The sequence below is a fragment of the Sapajus apella genome, unplaced genomic scaffold, assembly GCF_009761245.1.
Source record: "Sapajus apella isolate SASKATOON/1434 unplaced genomic scaffold, GSC_monkey_1.0 scaffold214, whole genome shotgun sequence".
NCBI classification, from domain to species: domain Eukaryota; kingdom Metazoa; phylum Chordata; class Mammalia; order Primates; family Cebidae; genus Sapajus; species Sapajus apella.
This window is the reverse complement of record NW_022437154.1, coordinates 353576-370737: the sequence shown is the minus strand read 5'-3', so window position 1 is coordinate 370737 and position 17162 is coordinate 353576. Positions and strand designations below refer to the sequence as shown.

The following is a 17162-nucleotide window of genomic DNA, read 5'->3' as shown; positions in this document are numbered from 1 at the left end:
AGTCAATAGTATTTTTTTTTTCTTTTTGTGATGGAGCCTAGCTCTGTCGCCCAGGGCTGGATGAGGTGCCGTGGTGCCATCCTGTTTCACTGCAACCTCCGCCTCCCAGGTTCAAGTGATTCTCCTGCCTCAGCTTCCGAGTAGCTGAGACTACAGGCACGCACTACCACGCCAGCCTAATTTTTTTGTATTTTTAGTAGAGACGGCCTTTCACCATGTTGGCCAGGTTTATCTCCAACTCCTGGACTTCAGTGATCCGCCTGCCTAGGCCCCCCAAAGTGTTGGGATTACAGGCCTAAGCCATTGCTCCCGGCCCAATACATTTCTTTAAAAAAATAAAAAGAAGGGGTGTGGGGGCTGGTCGCAGTGACTCAAGCTTGTAATCCCAGCACTTTGGGAAGCCAAGGTGGGCAGATCATGAGGTCAGGAGTTCAAGACCAGCCTGACCAACATGGTGAAACCCCGTCTCTACTAAAAATACAAAAATTAGCTGGGCATGGTCGTGGGCGCCTGTAAGCCCAGCTAGTCGGGAGGCTGAGGCAGGAGAATTACTTGAACCCAGGAGGCAGAATTTGCAGTGAGCTGAGATCGCGCCACTGCACTCCAGCCTGGGCGACAGAGTGAGACATGCTATCAAGAAAAAAAAAATCGCTGTCTATCTTTTTATTTTCTTTTTCGTTCTTACAGGTTCTTACTCCATCACCCAGGCTGGAGTGCAGTGGTGTGAACATAGCTCACTAAGGCCTCTACCCAGGCTCAAGTGATTCTCTGGCCTCAGCCTCCCAAGTAGGTAGGACAATAGGTGCCTGGTTAATTTCTATTTTTGTTTGATATGGAGGCTCGCTCTATTGCCTAGTACAGTGGTGTCATCTCAGCTCACTGTAACCTCCATCTCCCGGGTTCCAGCGATTCTCCTGCCTCAGCCTCCCGAGTAGCTGGGATTACAGGGACGTGCCACCACGCCTGGCTAATTTTTGTATTTTTTACAGAGACGGGATTTCACCTTGCTGGCCAGGCTGCTCTTAAACTCCTGACATCAAGTGATCTTTCCGCCTCAGCCTCCCAAAGTATTGGGATTACACGTGTGAGCCCCTGCACCTGTCCACATTTTTGTATTTTTTTTTTAGAGATTGGGGATCTCACTATGTTGCCCAGGCAAGTCTCAAACTCCTGGCTTCAAGCAATCATCCCACCTTGGCCTCCCAAAGTGCTGAGATTACAGAAGTGAGTCACCACACCCAGCCAGCTTTAGTGAGATATAATTCACTTAGCATACAATTCACCCATTTAAAGTGTACCATTTCATGGTTTTTATTCACAGAGTTGTGCAACCATTACCACATCAATCTTAGAACATTGTCATTACCCTAAAAAGAAATGTGCAGCAATCATTCCCCATTTCCCCTCAAAACCCTCAGCCTTACACAATCAGCAGTCTACTGTCTCTATGGATTTACCTATTCAAGAGATTTCATATAAATCAAATAATACAGCATGCAGTCCTTTGTGGCTGGCGTCTTTCACTTGACATCATGTTTTCAAGGTTCATCTATGTCGTAGCAGAGTACATTCCTATTTTGCTGGGACTGGTTGTGGTTGGGTTTCTAGTACTTGCAAACTAAAAGTGTGGTCAGGATTTGACAGCAGCTCTGACAGGCACCAAAGCCCTTGTTCTTTCTATTTTACCTGGTAAGGCCAAATCATGGAGAGTTTTCTATGTCAGGCCAAAGAGTTTGACCTGTCTGCTATAGACTGTGGGGACTGCTTAGCAGGGGAGTGACAAGTTTAGAGCAATGTTTTAGTGAGAATATGCTGATGACAGTGTAGGTTTCATCCTAGGTATGTGTATATGGCATATATCATATGCAATGTGCATGCATACAAATGTTTCAGGGCTGATGATTATAGCAGCAATTTTCAAACTGGTTTCCACGGAACACAGAGGTCTCAAAAGAGGTGTTCCATGATGGAATGAGAAACACTGTGCTTTTTATCTGGAAAATGCAAAAGGAATGATTCCAGAGAACCAGAATGCAGCCAGTGTTCTGAGTCTGTTAACTACGGGCATTTGCAGTCACTTCAGCTAGTCATCCAGATATCCCCACCCATGCCTGTTGGCTGTCAGGCAGGGTGAGCGTTACAGCTGGTAGCCCCCTCTACTCTGCTCTGCTCCTCCACCTCTGTGAAAGCTGATCTGAAGAAAACTCGTAATGGAAAGGCCTTCATCCTCCCTTCAACAGGACCTGCTCCTTTATACAGAACCATCATGGTATGGCAGGGCAGGGCTTCTATGGAGCAAAGCTAGATATGGAGAAGACATGAAGCAGTGGGAATGCGGAAAGGCGTAGACCAAGGTGTCTGAGGTCTCGCTTAGCCCATCCACAGTGGCGTTGAGTTCCCAGTACCTACGGGCAGAGCCCAGATATCCCAGTTTCATTCTTCCCGCATGACCTGCTTGCTTTGCCCACTTTCTCTCATGTGGCCAGCTCAGTCCCCACACTTTCTTTTCTCTTTTTTTTTTTTTTCTTTGAGACGGAGTTTTGCTCTTGTTGCCTAGGCTGGAGTGCAATGGAACGATCTTGGCTCACCGCAACCTCTGCCTCCTGGGTTCAAGCGATTCTCCTGCCTCAGCTCCCGAGTAGGTGGGACTACAGGCGCTCACCACCACGCCCAGCTAAATTTTTTGTATTTTTAGTAGAGACGGGGTTTCACCATGTTGGCCAGGATGGTCTCGATCTCTTGCCCTCGTGATCCACCCGCCTTGGGCTCTCAAAGTTCTGGGATTCCAGGTGTGAGCCACCGCGCCTGGCCATTGTGTAGGTTTTTTCATCCTTTCAGCCAAGGGCCCTGCGCTGGGGAGGGGTTAAGTCTCAGGTAAACTGTGTCCTCATTCACACTCAGGTGATAGCAGCTGGGCCTTGGATGTCTGCCCTGCCAGGGTGTGAGCTCTGGAGGGTCTCCTGGCCTCACTCATGCCCAAACACTGTTGGGTGGCATACTCTGACCCAGCTTTGCTGAGAACACTTGTGCTCAGGATGGCAGGGACAGAAGCCAGGCAGGCAATGTAAATGAGGCAGGGGCAAGGATGGGGTCTAAGGGGAAGCAGAGGATATGAGTTCCATTTAAAAACGGGAAGCTGTCCGGCCAGTTGTTGCCTTGTGGAAATGTAGGTCTGGAGATACCAGATTTTCCCAATTTTTCATTTAAGGAAAGAGTCAGACTATGTGAAATCTACTGATTTTCAAATTTAAAAGTTGGCAGCTGTGTGGGTTGTTGTCCGTGTGCACTTTCAGATCCGTTCTCCCCCTGGCCACACCTGGGAGGGTGACACCTGTGAACAGCACCCTCTTCCCTGCCCTCTCCATTCCATTGGATTTGGCCAATGAACAGAATAGGTAGAGATTGAAAGGCGGGAGGTTAGGATATTTATCCCCCTTGTTCCAAGCCGAGCTTCCCCTGACCCCATAAACACTGGGACCATAGTTTTGGCGGTGGCCCCTCTCCTGGGTTATAGCTCTCATGGTCTGGTGACCCCTCTTTCCCTTCTGTTTTCAGGCCTGGGGGTGGCTCCCTCCACTGCTAGTCTTTGGATGCCTCCCCATCCTTTGCTGGCTGTATTCATCCTGCCGGTATAAACAGTCTCTTCATTATGAGCTCTCTCCAGTTAAATGTGTCCTTTCCTTCTGGGAACTAATGATACCAAGTAATTCAATTAAATAGCCACGCTGGGAGGTGGATTCACGCCTGGATCTGCGGTGTGGATCTAGCCAGTCTGCGAGAGCCCAGCTTGCAACTGCCGACGTACGCTCAAAGCCCCACACCAAGGCCAGCAGGCAGAGGCTGAGAGCACCGCACAGACCGACACAGTGCTGAGGACAGCAAGCGCACAGTGACTCCCATGTTGAAACCGAAGGGGCAAACCAAAAACGAGAAAAGCCTTGACACATGTCCAACGAGTTTAATGACTTCTGAAACCGTGCAAATGCCAAACTATGGAGCACCAGGGATACAAGGGGCACTGAGGCCTAGGGGGGTGTGTGGGGGGGCGGGCACTACAACATTGTCATAGGGAAAATGGGATCATCTAATATTGATACGGGGGAAGGGCGGTCCACCGGCAGCTTAGAACTACGACATATTCCTCAGGGGAAACTGCACCCCTTCCTGAAAGTAGGAGCAAGCCAGCTGCCTTCACTCTCGGACATAAATTCTGGTGCAGACCACGTCATCGGCGCCGAACGTCTGCAGAGAAGGAGGAAAGGAAAACCAATCAGTGCAGATGCCTGTGCAAAAATGTTTAAAGCATATCAGTAATAAGGCCACTTATTGCCCTGTTAAAAACTCTTTGTAACAGACATTCAATTTCCTGTGTGTGTGCTCATGCCAAGTGTTAAGGGATTTTTTTTCCCCCTTAAGCTCTATTGGCAGAGAGGTAACCAGGGTATAGAATTATGTTATATACCATTTTTCTTTGCTTCTGGAACCTGTAAAATGCTGACATAAGCAATGCCAGAAGTTTTGATTTTAAAATTAAACCCAAAGGGGAAGAATGTCATAATGGACATTTCTGAAGTGGCTCTGTGTCTTTTCAAATGACTTCAAGATAGACGTTCCAGCAGCTGGGGCCACAGGGTCCAGCACTCACAGCAGTTCTATTCTTTGCTTTGGAGATGGAATAGAACTGCTTTCCAGGAAGCAGTCATCTAATCTGGGAGACAGGCTGAGATGCTGTGTATGTAATACTCGAGTCACCTGCAAGTTAGAAAATTGGTCTCAGCTGTAAAAGCACAGCGCCGGCATCCAAACCGAGCCCTGCCACTCACAGCTGGCGAAGCTTGGGCAAAGATCTTCCTCTCTTGGCTTCTTTGGGAAAGGGGCTGGCAGGGGGTGGTATTGAGGAGAGGGTGGCATTGACAAGATGATCATCCCAAAGGTTCTTCCAGCTAAAATTCTATAGCTCTTTGTTTGCTGTAGGGTGGACATGCATCATTACAGAGATGGAGGAGAACATTTTTCTGCTGGCCCCTGAAATGATATCGCCCATAAGTAAACTGTCTCAACTTTTTCCAAAAACTAGCAATGATCCACAGGCCTGGTCTCCTGGGCCTCTCACACGCAGTTAGAACAGGGAAAGCAATACATGTGTTAAAAAACAAAACAAAACCAAGAAAAAGAAATTCCCCTCTGTAGACCTGATATGTTTGTTTGCAAATGTACATTTATCTGCCAGAAGGTCCTTTTCAGATTCTCAGAGTGGCCTGAAATTAAAGCGATGTTAAAACCACTGAACGAAGCATTTAGCTGTCCTAGGATCTTTATATTCTTGCCCTGACCTCTTAGCTGGTCCTGAGATGCTGTCAGGGAACATATGCTAAAACGTTACCCCGACACGTGTGCTTCAGGGAAATACTTCTAGTACTTGGAGACGAGGGAAGCAGATGCCCATCCCTAGCTTCTTTTCTTTTTGAGACAGAGTCTCACTCTGTTGTCCAGGCTGGAGTGCAGTGGTATGATCTCAGCTCACTGCAACCTCTGCCTCCCAGGTTCAAGCGATTCTCCTGCCTCAGCCTTCCGAGTAGCCGAGATTATAGGAACATGCCACCACGTCTAGCTAATTCCTGGGCACTTTTAGTAGAGATGGGGTTTCACCACATTGGTCAGGCTGGTCTCAAACTCCTGACTTCAAGTGATCCACCTACCTCAGCCTCCCAAAGTGTTGGGATTACAGGCATGAGCCACCACACTCAGCCACTAGCTTCTTTTCATGCTAGGGATCTCCTGACCAGACTGGCAGTTATACCTCTTCTGGATACCTTTGTCCTAGCCTCTTCTCTATCAGGAAGAAATGCAGGTGATTCTGTATGTTAGGTGGCGTGGGGCATGGCATTCCCACCTTAAGTCTGCCTCTCAGATGTCTGGATGCCTCGGAACTATGCACATTTTCCATACTTCTTTAAGTCCTACAGCCATGGACTGTCAAATGGAATGCCAGCATTTGGGGATTTGACGCTGTACCCTGGAGAAACTATTCTCGCTAGCTGACAGCTCTCCCCAGCTAACAAATGGCTTCATGATCCGAGAAGAAATTGCTGCATTTCCAACCACATTTGAAGTGGCCTTCTCAGCCTGCAAACTATGCTTAGAGGTTCCCGACAGAAACTCTCTGTAGAATATTCCAGAGTGGTTTGAGGGAGTATACTCAGTTTTCAAAGGAATGCAACTTATAGCCTGGGGGCAATTTACTGTTGGCGCTGGGAGAGCTTATTTCAACTTAACTAGAATAATCACCTCTTGTTATATGGAGACTGCATCTCCCTGCGTTTTAGATTTATTAGTGATAATAACCCTTGAAACAAAAGCCCACATTTCAGATCCCAAATGCCAAGAGTTAATGCTCCCTTTCCCTTTGAGGCTTGTATATATGTTTGCTGTGCCCGGGAAGGATGCAGGGTTAGAACTGTAGTTGGGGGAGGGAGGATTTCAGAGTGATGGGGTCCCTGTAGCAGAATTTGGCATGTGATTCCGGCTGCATGTATGCTACACAAGTTAATAAAATCATGCTTTGTCAGAGCAAACCGAGCCTCCTGAACCCTCAGCTACACTCAAAAACTCTAAAATCATCTCCCTCTTGGCTGTCTCTGGTGCCAGTAAACCATATGTGCCTTTTCTCCTAAATTTCCATGTCTCAGCCTCAAATTGCTCCCCCAAGCCCAGCAAGTATCCCGTCCCTGGAAACAATATTAACCAGGTTGCAAATTAAGCCAGTCCTTTCTCTGTGAAAGGAGAAAGCATGTTAAATCATCCCAGGGAAGGACGAGAGGAGGGAGAGGGAAAGATCTAGCAGTCTCAGTTCAAGTAATAGCTCAATTTAGGGTCTTCTTGCAGAATAAACATGTAATTTCAAGGCTGAGCGGGACCTCAGGGATCAGGCTGGAGCTCAACCCCTCATTGTACAGCAGGGGAAAGAGCTTGAGAAGGGAAGGGCCATGCCCAGGTCACACTGCAAGTCCCTTCCTAGCACTCTTCAGCAGGCAGCCTCCTGTTCACAGCATTTCAGGGTGACATTCACTAAGATGGAACAGAGGTTAACAAAGTACCTAATGGAGAACAAAGGATATAATTTCCTGCTTACCCAAAACAGCTTTTCCCTTTTCTGCTCCAGAAGAAAAGGGTGGTTGTAAAAATCTTGATTAGTTCTTTTTTTTTTTTTTTTTTTTTTTTAAGACGGGGTTTCACCATGTTGGTCAGGCTGGTCTTGAACTCCTGACCTCAGGTGATCCGCCCACCTTGGCATCCAAAGTGCTTGGATTACAGGCATGAGCCACCGTGCCAGGCCCCTTTTTTAATTTTTTTATTTTGAGACGTGGTTTCAGCTCTTGCCCAGGCTGGAATGCAGTGGCACAATCACAGTTTGCTGTAGCCTCAAACTCCCAGGCTCAAGTGATCCTCCCACTTCAGCCTCTGAATAGCTGAGATTACAGGCTTGCGCCACCACACCCAGCTAATTTGTTTTTGTTGTTGTTGTTGTTGTTGTTTTGTTTTTTTTTTTTTTTGTAGAGATGGGGGTCTCACTGTGTTGCCCAGGCTGTTCTCAAACTCCTGGGCTCAGCCTCCCAAAGTGCTGGGATTAGACGTGTGAGCCACCCATCCCAGCCAGTTCCGAAACACAAAGGGAGCGTGATGGGGATTGCTCTGCCCTCGCCCTTCCTTCGTTCCCTATCTAAAAAGTCTGAGGAAGTGTGTGCTTAAATTAGAGGTTCTAATTTGGGCTCACCAGGTAAGTTTTGTTTGGCTAGGAGTGGGTGTTTAAAATGTCTTTGTCTGAATACTTTCTTTTTTTTGGAGACAGAGTCTCTGTTGCCCAGGCTGGAGTACAGTGGAACTATCTCGGCTCACTGCAACCTCCGTCTCCTGGGTTCAAGCCATTTTCCTGCCTCAGCCTCCTGAGTAGCTGGAACTGCAAGCACGTGCCACCATGCCTGGCTAATTTCTGTATTTTAGTAGAGACGGCTTTTCACCATGTTGGCCAGACTGGTCTCGAACTCCTGACCTCAAGTGATCTGCCTGCCTCAGCCTCCCAAAGGATTACAGGCCACCGTGCCTGGCCAGTCTGAATACTTTTAAGGGCAAGCCACCTTTTCTAATTCTAAAGGGGCTCATCTCTCCACACTGTGTTACACTCAGACACTTCCCAAATTAGCATTCATTGCCTGGCTCCCAAAGGCCACTGGAGTCTGCAAATCACAGGTAAAAATGTTCTCTAAGGTTCTGAGGGCTGATGTGATAAAAATTACTGAAACCTTTCCCAGCCAGCAAAAGGGGAAAAGAGAATGAAAAAAAAACCCTTCTGCTGTGTGAGCATGGGGATTTCACAGAGCTCAGGCACTCCAGCCTGATAAGAGGGGAGCTGGGCTTAAAGCACGCCACCAGCTCCAGGCTGTGTCAGTGTGGTAGTGGCAGGCACTCCAGCCCGTCTCTAGCCCCTGTTCCGCCCTCTGAGCAAATCCTCTTTCCTACCAACCATTTAACAATGATTTCCTCTGACCTCAACTGTCATCTCGGGTTTTCTGCTCTGATTTTAATCCAGGGCAAATGGTGTCTTTCTCTGAATGCCCGAGTGAGGAGGACATATTTGTGGGGCCCACCTCAGGCACCATCTGGGGGAACTTCAGGATTATTTGGGGGTCAAGAGTCCCCTACCAGGATAAGTTCATCGTTGGCCAGCTCACGGGTCCAGTAGGTTTTGGGGCCGTCCCCTTCAAGAAGAGTTTGCGTGCAGTGGATCTTGTTCTCATTCTCCCAAGTGGCTAAACTCTGCAGGCAGGAAACCATTAGTGACATTAATTACAGTCTCAGCAGCGGGAGCAGGGACAACAATGAGCATTGAAAAATAATTGCTGTGCAGAGAGGATCAACACATGGTCCCTGTCAGCAGGCCACAGATTCTTCTCTGCTGAGCCTTATAAAGTCCAAATTCAGAGTGCTGGTCACAGAGTTTAAGGGGTATAAATACACCTTGTATCACATACACACACACACACACACACACACACACACACACACACACACACACAGTCTCTCTTACTGAAGTAGCAAGGTCTTAGGTATGCTTTACATCTATAGGAATAAAATTTAGAGCATGAAATGATTCATTTATATAAAAATTAACTACCCCTTCAAAAATTTGGGTTACTTTTATTTTTATTTATTTATTTTTTGAGATGGAGTCTCACTCTGTTGCCCAGGCTGGAGTGCAGTGGCACAATCTCTGCTCACTGCAACCTCCACCTCCCAGCTTCAAGCATTTCTCCTGCCTCAGCCTCCTGAGTAGCTGGGATTACAGGTGCCTGCCACCAGGCCCAGCTAATTTTTTTGTATATTTAGTAGAGATGGGGTTTCAACATGTCAGTCAGGCTGGTCTCGAACTCCTGACCTCAGGATTTTAAAAGCAAGAATCTTCACCATCAGAACCATGACATTTTACAACAGTTAAGCACGAATTTTGTAAGCACATCTGTCATGAGCAGATCAGGAGCCTGATTCCCTGAATGGATTTTGGGATAGGAACGTCCTTTCTGTCCACTCCTTATCAGGTGTAGTTCACCCCTACGCTGATATACCTGGGTGTCTCTGGCTCTGAGGGTTAAAATGCTTCCACTTTCCAGGTTACGTCCCTTTAGAAAACTTTTAAAAAGCAAATCAATCTGAAGGGGCTTCATGCTTTTGGAAGTTGGAGGCGAAAGAAGGGATTTCCTGAAGTTTTCCCCAGTGTCTGCACAAAGCCAAGTGTGGTACAGCTGGGCTGGAGGGTGGGCCAGAGCTGAATGTGCATATAATCAGTTTTTAACTAACACATGGGATACATTCATTAGGCAAGGTGTGGGGGATGGGGGTGCAGAAAACTCCACTCTCCAGGCTGTTGTGTGAACCTTTAATTTTTTAAAACTCAGAATTACCCTCCCTGACAGCAGCCACCATTGGATGTCCCCAAACTGAGCCCTGCGTATCGCCAAGCCTCCTCCCTTAGACTCCCAGCCCTTCACTCTATGCTGTCCTGATCTTTGTTTCTGCAGCAGAGTTTGGGCTTCAGATCCCTGCAAGCGTGGACATCATTTTCAGGCTATGGCAATTCTGGGAGGCACAGATTGCCTCCTGGATCGGCCTGCTTCTGGGGGCTTTGTTTCTTTGTCCTTCCAGGCCCAGTGCCCACAGAGTCCCATTCTGAGATCAGACCAGGCACTGCTCAGGAAAGGTGAAAGAAACAATTTCCCACTCTCTGGAATGTTATGACTTTTTTTTTTTCTAAAAAAAAAAAAAAAAAAAAAAAATTGGAGCTAGGGAGGGAGACATTCTGTCACTTTTTAAATAAGTGGTATCACCAGCGATTATTTTTCCATCTGGTTAACCAAATGCAATTTTTGCCCATGCAAAAAAGGAATGTACAACCCCTTGCTTCAGTCCACCGGTTCATCCCTGGGCCGATGGAGAAATTAAGAAAAACTCTTGCCCTTGAGGACTAAGAAAGGGCAACTAGTCCATTTTCCCAGCCAGAACCTGCCTTGCTTTTGGAAAGACTCCGCAGTTCCTTTAAGGCACCAGGCTGAGGGCGGGTGGGGAGAGGTGCCGGGGTCCTCGGGACTGCTGAAACTGAATCCAGAGCGTTCCCAGGCGGCCCAGGAACCCTGGCGGGCGCGGGGGATACGGTGGGAGGGGAATGCAAGAGCTACCGCTTCACCTGCGACAGGAAACGTGGCAGCAGCGCGGCCCGAGAACCTGGCGGCCCCTGCAACCGTTCCTTCTTGCGCCGACAGCGCTGGGCGCAGCAAACCGCTGCAAAAGCCACAGCAGGGAACGCGGAGCAAGCCAGAGCCCGCTCCTCAAGCGCGGCTGTTAGCACCTCGGGAGGCGGCTTAGGGATGGGGTTGAGATGGAATGAGGGTGATACTTTCTCTCGAGCCAGGGGCAGCTAGGATGCACAAACCCCTCTGCAAACAGCCAGAGCACACACCCTGCAAGGAAGCGAAGGCGCGCCACCGGCTGCAACCGGAGGCGGAGGTTCCTCCAGCCACAGGGGGCCGTGGGCACGGAGGGGGGACCCGGGAACGCGGTACCGGCTCTGGGGCCTCACCCTGCACTTGCGTCCGTCCACGGTCTCCTCCTCAAAGCCTTCTCCGACCTTGAAGTTGATCTCAGTGGTGCGCACCGTGGTGGATGTCTTGATGTAGAACTGATCCCCGTCCTGGCGGATCTCCACGTGAGGCTTGGACGCAGCCGCTACGGCCACTTTCCTCAGCATGGCGTTCACACCTGCACAGGGTGCGCCACAGGCTCGGCTCACAGAGCCTCGCGGCCGGTCTCGGGACCGGTCTGGCTCCGCTCATACCCTCTAACTTTAGAAAGGGGCCTTAAAATTGATCCACTCGTTTCCCTGCCCTCGCCCTTGTTTTCGAGATGAGAAACTGAGGCACAGAGAGGGTAAGTGACTTTCCTCGTGTTGCACAGTGAATTCGTGGCAGAGCCTGGTCTCAAATCGGAGTCTCCAAATTTAAGTCCCTGACCCTCCTTGCTCTCTAGTAATCTCTACTCGCTATGATCGAGCACGGGATAAAGTCCGCACCGTCGAGGAGGGCGCTTAACATCCCCCAAACGTTCGCTGAACGCGTGGGTTCCGGGTTCTCTACTAGCTGCTCCGAAACCCGGTGCGCCCGGGAGACGAGGCATCGTATCGCCCCGGGGACCCCCTCCTGCCTGGGCTCCCCAGCGCCGACCCTCCTCCGGGACCGGGCACCCCCTCCGGGACCGGGCACCCCCTCCGGGACTGGGCACCCCCTCCGGGACCAGGGCACCTCCGGGCCGCCTCTCCCCGTCGGGGCGCGGCCTCTGCGGCGCTTACCCAGTGCCTTGAGCAGCTCGTCGAAATTCTCGCTGCTGCGCATCTTCCAGGTGCCGGCGAAGTTGGGCATGGTGGCGACGGCTGCGGCAGCGAGAAGGCGGCGGCGGGTACGGACAGCGGCGGCGCAGCGGGCACGCTCCGAGCTTGCAAGGCGGAGACTGGCGCTCTGCGCCCAGCGCCGCGCGCCCCGAGTCACTCGGAGAGCGCCCCCCACCGCGCCGCGCTCTAGCCCCGCCCCGCCCGCCCTGCCCCCGCCCTCCGCGGCCCCTACCCTGTGTGATCTCAACTCCCAGCCCAGTTGTGCCCCAGTGGTGCGGGCACCCGCTCTCCAACTGGGGGCGCCTCCACCTCGCTCAGGACACTCACATCGCTTGAAAACGAGTGGTGGGAGAGGGTTAGCTGAAAACAAGGTTGGCTTGGAGGGGCTAACTGCTGAAGCTGGGCGGTGTGGGCGTGCCTTATCATTATACTCTTCTCTCTACTTTGAATATGTTTGGAAATATCCATAATATAAACCTAAAGTGGGTAGTGGGGCCTTCAGGGCATGGGAGCCACTCTTTTCACCTCCGGTCGTACCTACCGGGTGTGCCCAGACAGTCCCCCTTCCCTCCCAGTCCCGGATCCTATTCTGCAACCATACCCCCCCCGCCCCCACATCCCCACGCCCTAACAGTACGCTTTGGGAGTGAGTGGCGGGAAACCCCAACCCCCATCAACACCAGGCTGGGCACTGCTGCGCGAATCAACGGGCTGCGGGTCCTCCGAGCTCCCAGTGCGCGAGGGGGCCAGACCTTTGTCAGGGCTCAGGACAAAGTGTGGGTCGAGAGGCGTAGACTCCCTAGAATCCGGACTAGGTGCGGCCTGTTTTGCAAAATCGTGAGGTTTTGCACTCTTCGGGCAGGCTGGGAGGCTGGGAGGAAGGCTTCTCCCTTCTCCCTTTGCTCCAAAATAACCTAAATACCACAACCAAAATCCCCTCGGTGTCTCCACTAAGGGAGCACAAACACTTCATGGTTGCCCTTGTAGTTCTTCTCTGCAGACGCCAAATTTTCATTCCGGCCTCCTCCCGCTTTTTCACCATCTGCACACCTCAGCCACACTGCACAACTCAGGATTCTACGGCGTGCCATGTATTTTCTTATCTCTAAGCTTTTGCCCATGCCATGACGTCTTCCTCGAATGCCCCTTTCCTCATCGGGTTAATCAAATCTTGCCCATTCACCAAAGCCCAGCTTTATGCTGTCCTTTTTGTGAAATTCAGTTTCCTAATAAACTGTGATTCTTTTTCTCTGAATTGACAGAATCCTTGCCTGGTCCTGCTCTTGTTCAAGTCTTAGTTCTGCTGTACATTGAACTCCTGGAGGACAGCGATTGTTTACCTACTTGTCCTCCGTCCTAAGCCTCAGCCAGGTGGGGCTCAATAACTGATTGATTTGAGAAGGATGTGAGTGGTGGCCTGGGGTGAAGACTGACCTGGGGGGAATCTGTGCTGAGTGCCTGCTGAACAGGGCCCTGGACTTCTCCAAGTGGCTGGGGCTGTGCTCCTGCTGGGAGGCTCCGAGGAGCTGCCTAAGAAAGCAGCTGAGGACAGGAGAGGGGAGAGGGACTATCACCAGCTGGAAAGGGGCACGGGTCGGGCCGGCATTCTGGATGTGCAGTCACACAGGGCCATGCACTTAGAAGGTCCCGGTGGTTAGATTAGAAAATGGAAAAGCAGGAAAGCTCTGCTATTGCCGGCTTGAACATCCTAATACTTTTTGAACGAGGAGTCCTGCATTTTTATTTTGCCCTGGGGTCTGCAAATTAAGTAGCAGGTCCTGGATGTGGGAGGCAAAGGATGGAGGTGCTGTAAAATCAAACCCACTTCACAGAGGGTCGAGGGTCTCTCCAGCGAAGGGGCAAAACAGGAGTGCCACCCAGCTAATGCAGGCCTCTGCCCCCCCACCCCCCGCCGACACTCCCGAACAAGGCTTCAGCCATCTTAGGGGCAGGGCTGGGGAGAGGCTGGGGCAGGAGGCTGGACAAGGGCAGCGAGGTTGGAGTAGCATCCCAGTTTACTGCCCAGAGACAGCTTGTGAGGACAGTTAGAGGGCAGCGGATGAGGCACAAAGGTGACAGGGAGGTCTTGCAGCAAAGGCATTGGGTGGACAAAGAGGAAAGAGGGAAAGAGGAGGTCGGGGAGGGAGTAAGAGAGAGAATGGTGCAAGAGGGGCCAGGTGAAGGTGTCCTCTCCTGAGATTGGCGATGCCAGGACAGGATAGTGGCGCCGTTCAGCAGGCACAAAAAGAGGCGGGACAGGGTCCGGGAGCCAGGAGGGCACAGCCAGTTCAGCAGTAGAGGGGGAGGTGGCCCTGGAGTCCTTGCGAGCCCACTCTCCTTGTTTTTGTTTGTTTGTTTTGGTTTTTAAGATGGGGTCTGGCTCTGTTGCCCATGCTGGAGTGCCCTGGTGCCATCTTGGGTCACTATAACTTCGCCTCCCGGACTCAAGTGATCCTCCTGCCTCAGCCTCCCAAGCAGCTGGGATTACAGGCATGCACAACCGTGCCTGGCTAATTTTCGTATTTTTAATAGAGACAGGGTTTTGCCTTTTGCCCAGGATGGTCTTGAAATCCTGAGCTCAACCAGTCTGCCCACCTCGGCCTCCCAAAGTGCTAGGATTGCAGGCATGAGCCAGCACCCTGCCTGCTGTTCTTGTTAATGAAAGTTTAGGGGTGGCCAGAGCAGCCAGGAGGGGCCCCAAATCTCATCAGGTGGCACATGGAAGGGGAGGGCAGGCTTCTATCACTTTCCTGGCTATCGGGGGACTTCAGATTCCTTGGCCACAGCTCAGGAGATTTGGATCCCGTAAGTCATGTACAGGGCCCAGGAAACCGTGTTCGGTAGGCTTTCCAGGTGATTCTCCCTGCACAGCCAGACCGACTTTACAACATGTCATGACTGGTAGGGGTGAGGGAATTGGTAGCAAGAAGCCAGAATGACCCCTAGACACCACCATTGCACCCAGGAACGGTGGCTCACGTCTGTAATCCCAGCACTTTGGGAGGCCGGGGAGGGTGGATCACCTGAGGTCAGAAGTTCAAGACCAGCCTGGCCAACATGGTGCAAAATTAGTCGGACATGGTGGTGGATGAACAAGAATTTAACAGGCAGACCAAGGGGAAACGGCATTGTGAGCAGAGAAACCAGCAGGGGCTCAGAAGGGAAGCCGGGCCAGGCCAGAGGCCTCCTGCAGCTCCAGCAGGAGAGTCTGCAAAGAGCCTTCTGGAGAAGGGACTCCCCTGGCAATCAGGTAACTGCACCCCAGGATCCAGGAAGCTCAGTCTGGACCACTCCTTCTCCACCCACCGCTGGCCCAAAAGGGTCTTCTCAGCTGGTTGCAGCCGCCTGTGGTGTGTGGCCAGTTGCTGGTATTTCCCCTCCCGATGTGGATTTCTCAGGGGCAGGAGCTCAGGCCTGGGCCCTTTCTCCAAGACCCCTTTGTTCTGTGGCTGGCAGCCTAGAGTCTGGCTCCCGCATTTGCAGACCCCCTGTTGCCAGCCCCTCCCAGGCCACTGACTTTCGTCCCTGCCTGGGACATTTCTGCTGAGCGTAGCTACTTTTGCCTGGAGGCACGCCAGAGCCTCAGCTCCCCCAGGGGCCTGCTGGCCCAGGGCCCCATGCCCTTAGGCAGGCTGAATTCATGCTGGAAGAATGGGGGTCAGAGTTCAGTCCCCGAAAGCTGGGGGCTCTGAAGAAGGTCCCAGTGGGGGTCTTCAGGGCAGCTCTTTACAGTGGAGGCTGGGGCCACCATGCCCAGGACAATCTGGGAGTCAGCAAAACAGGACAAAGAAGAGCAGGATTCCTGAGGAAGATTGGTATTTGGGCTGCACTTGTCCTGCTTGGTGGGTTTCCTTTAGGTTAATGGGGTGGAAGGAGCACTGGACTGGGAGTCAGAGGGCCAGCAGCACCAGGATTGCAGGAGTCTGGTGGATCATGGAGTTCCCTAGTAGAATAAAAACAAATAGCCAACATGTATTGAGCTTTCCCTTTGTGCCAGGCACTGTGGCAAGTGCTTCAAGAATATTCATTTATTTCTTCTTTACCACTGTCCTAGGAGGTGGCTTTTCATTTCTAGATGAGGAGACTGATGCATAAGAGAGGAGGTATCATGCCAAGATCACTCAGGTGGTGGGGGCCAGAGCTGGGAGGTGGGCCCAGGTGGGATGGCCCCAGACTTACACTCTGTTAGTTTATTGTACAGAAGGGGACCCGGAGGCCCAGAGAAGGGGTGCCTAGACTCAGGTCATACAGTGGAGCAGGGGGTATTCCCTCATCCCCTGCCCACCAACCCCCAGGGATCTTGTGCTCATGGGCAATCTCCAGGGCCTGAGGTATCTTCAAAAGGTAAAATGAATTAATAAATGTGAAAACAAAGGACCAAAGAGTTGCTTGTAAGAGTCTAGGCTCAACTCACTCCTGGTCTGCCCATTTACCCTTAAATGGGAGCTCTGGCTTCTCCTTTAAATGACTGTTAACGCTCATTCATCCAACATTTATTGAGCACCTACTATGTTCCAGGGCCTGTAATCAAATAACTTGATGGGTTTTGTTATTATATCCATTTGATAGACTTGGAAAATGAGGGCCAGAGGCTAACTGACCTACCCAGGGTCACAGAGGAGAAATAGTTGGAGCCAGGATTTGATGGAGGGAACCTGGAGCCTAGGGTGCAGTGGCGCAAGTGGGGTGCTGGGAGCTGACCTGGAGGGCAGCAAGGAGGAACCCAGGGAGGCTGCCTCACCTGCTGGAGGGTGCTGCAGCCTGGTACAGGGCATTACTGCTGCAGGGCAGGAAAGGTGAGCGGCCCAGGTGCAGACATTGAGTACAAAAAAATGTTGTGAAGTCCACACAGTGTTTCTCTAACATGGTACACCCTACTAAGGTTGAAAATCAGGTTTCATGTCAATCCAGAGTTCTGGCCCCTCTTGAAAACCAAATGATCTGCCAACTTGGGCTGACCTCCTATATCACAACCTGTTATGAATTGGATGGTATCCCACACGCATTCACAGGTTGGAGTCCTTAATCCCCGAGACCTCAGAATGGGACCTTGTTTGGAGATAGAGTCTCTACAGAGGTCATCAAGTCAAAATGAGGTCATCGGGGTAGACCCTCGTCCAATATGATTGCCATCCTTATAGGGGGAAATCCGGATGCAGAAACACTTGGAAGACAGATGATACGAAAAGATGCAGGGAGAAGACGGCCATCTGCAAGCCAGGGAGAGAGG

At 51.1% G+C, this 17162-nt stretch overlaps 1 protein-coding gene across 1 annotated transcript; it reads right to left on the bottom strand.

Annotated features, from left to right (window-relative positions):
- Positions 1-3938: 3938 nt before the first annotated feature.
- CRABP1 (cellular retinoic acid binding protein 1) lies at positions 3939-12075 on the bottom strand. Its single transcript, XM_032270668.1, has 4 exons — positions 11894-12075; positions 11129-11307; positions 8701-8814; positions 3939-4242 (listed from the first exon to the last, which is right to left on the bottom strand). Exons 1-4 carry the CDS (start codon positions 11961-11963, stop codon positions 4192-4194), a joined length of 414 nt encoding a protein of 137 aa, XP_032126559.1. The 5' UTR covers positions 11964-12075; the 3' UTR covers positions 3939-4191.
- Positions 12076-17162: the final 5087 nt, after the last annotated feature.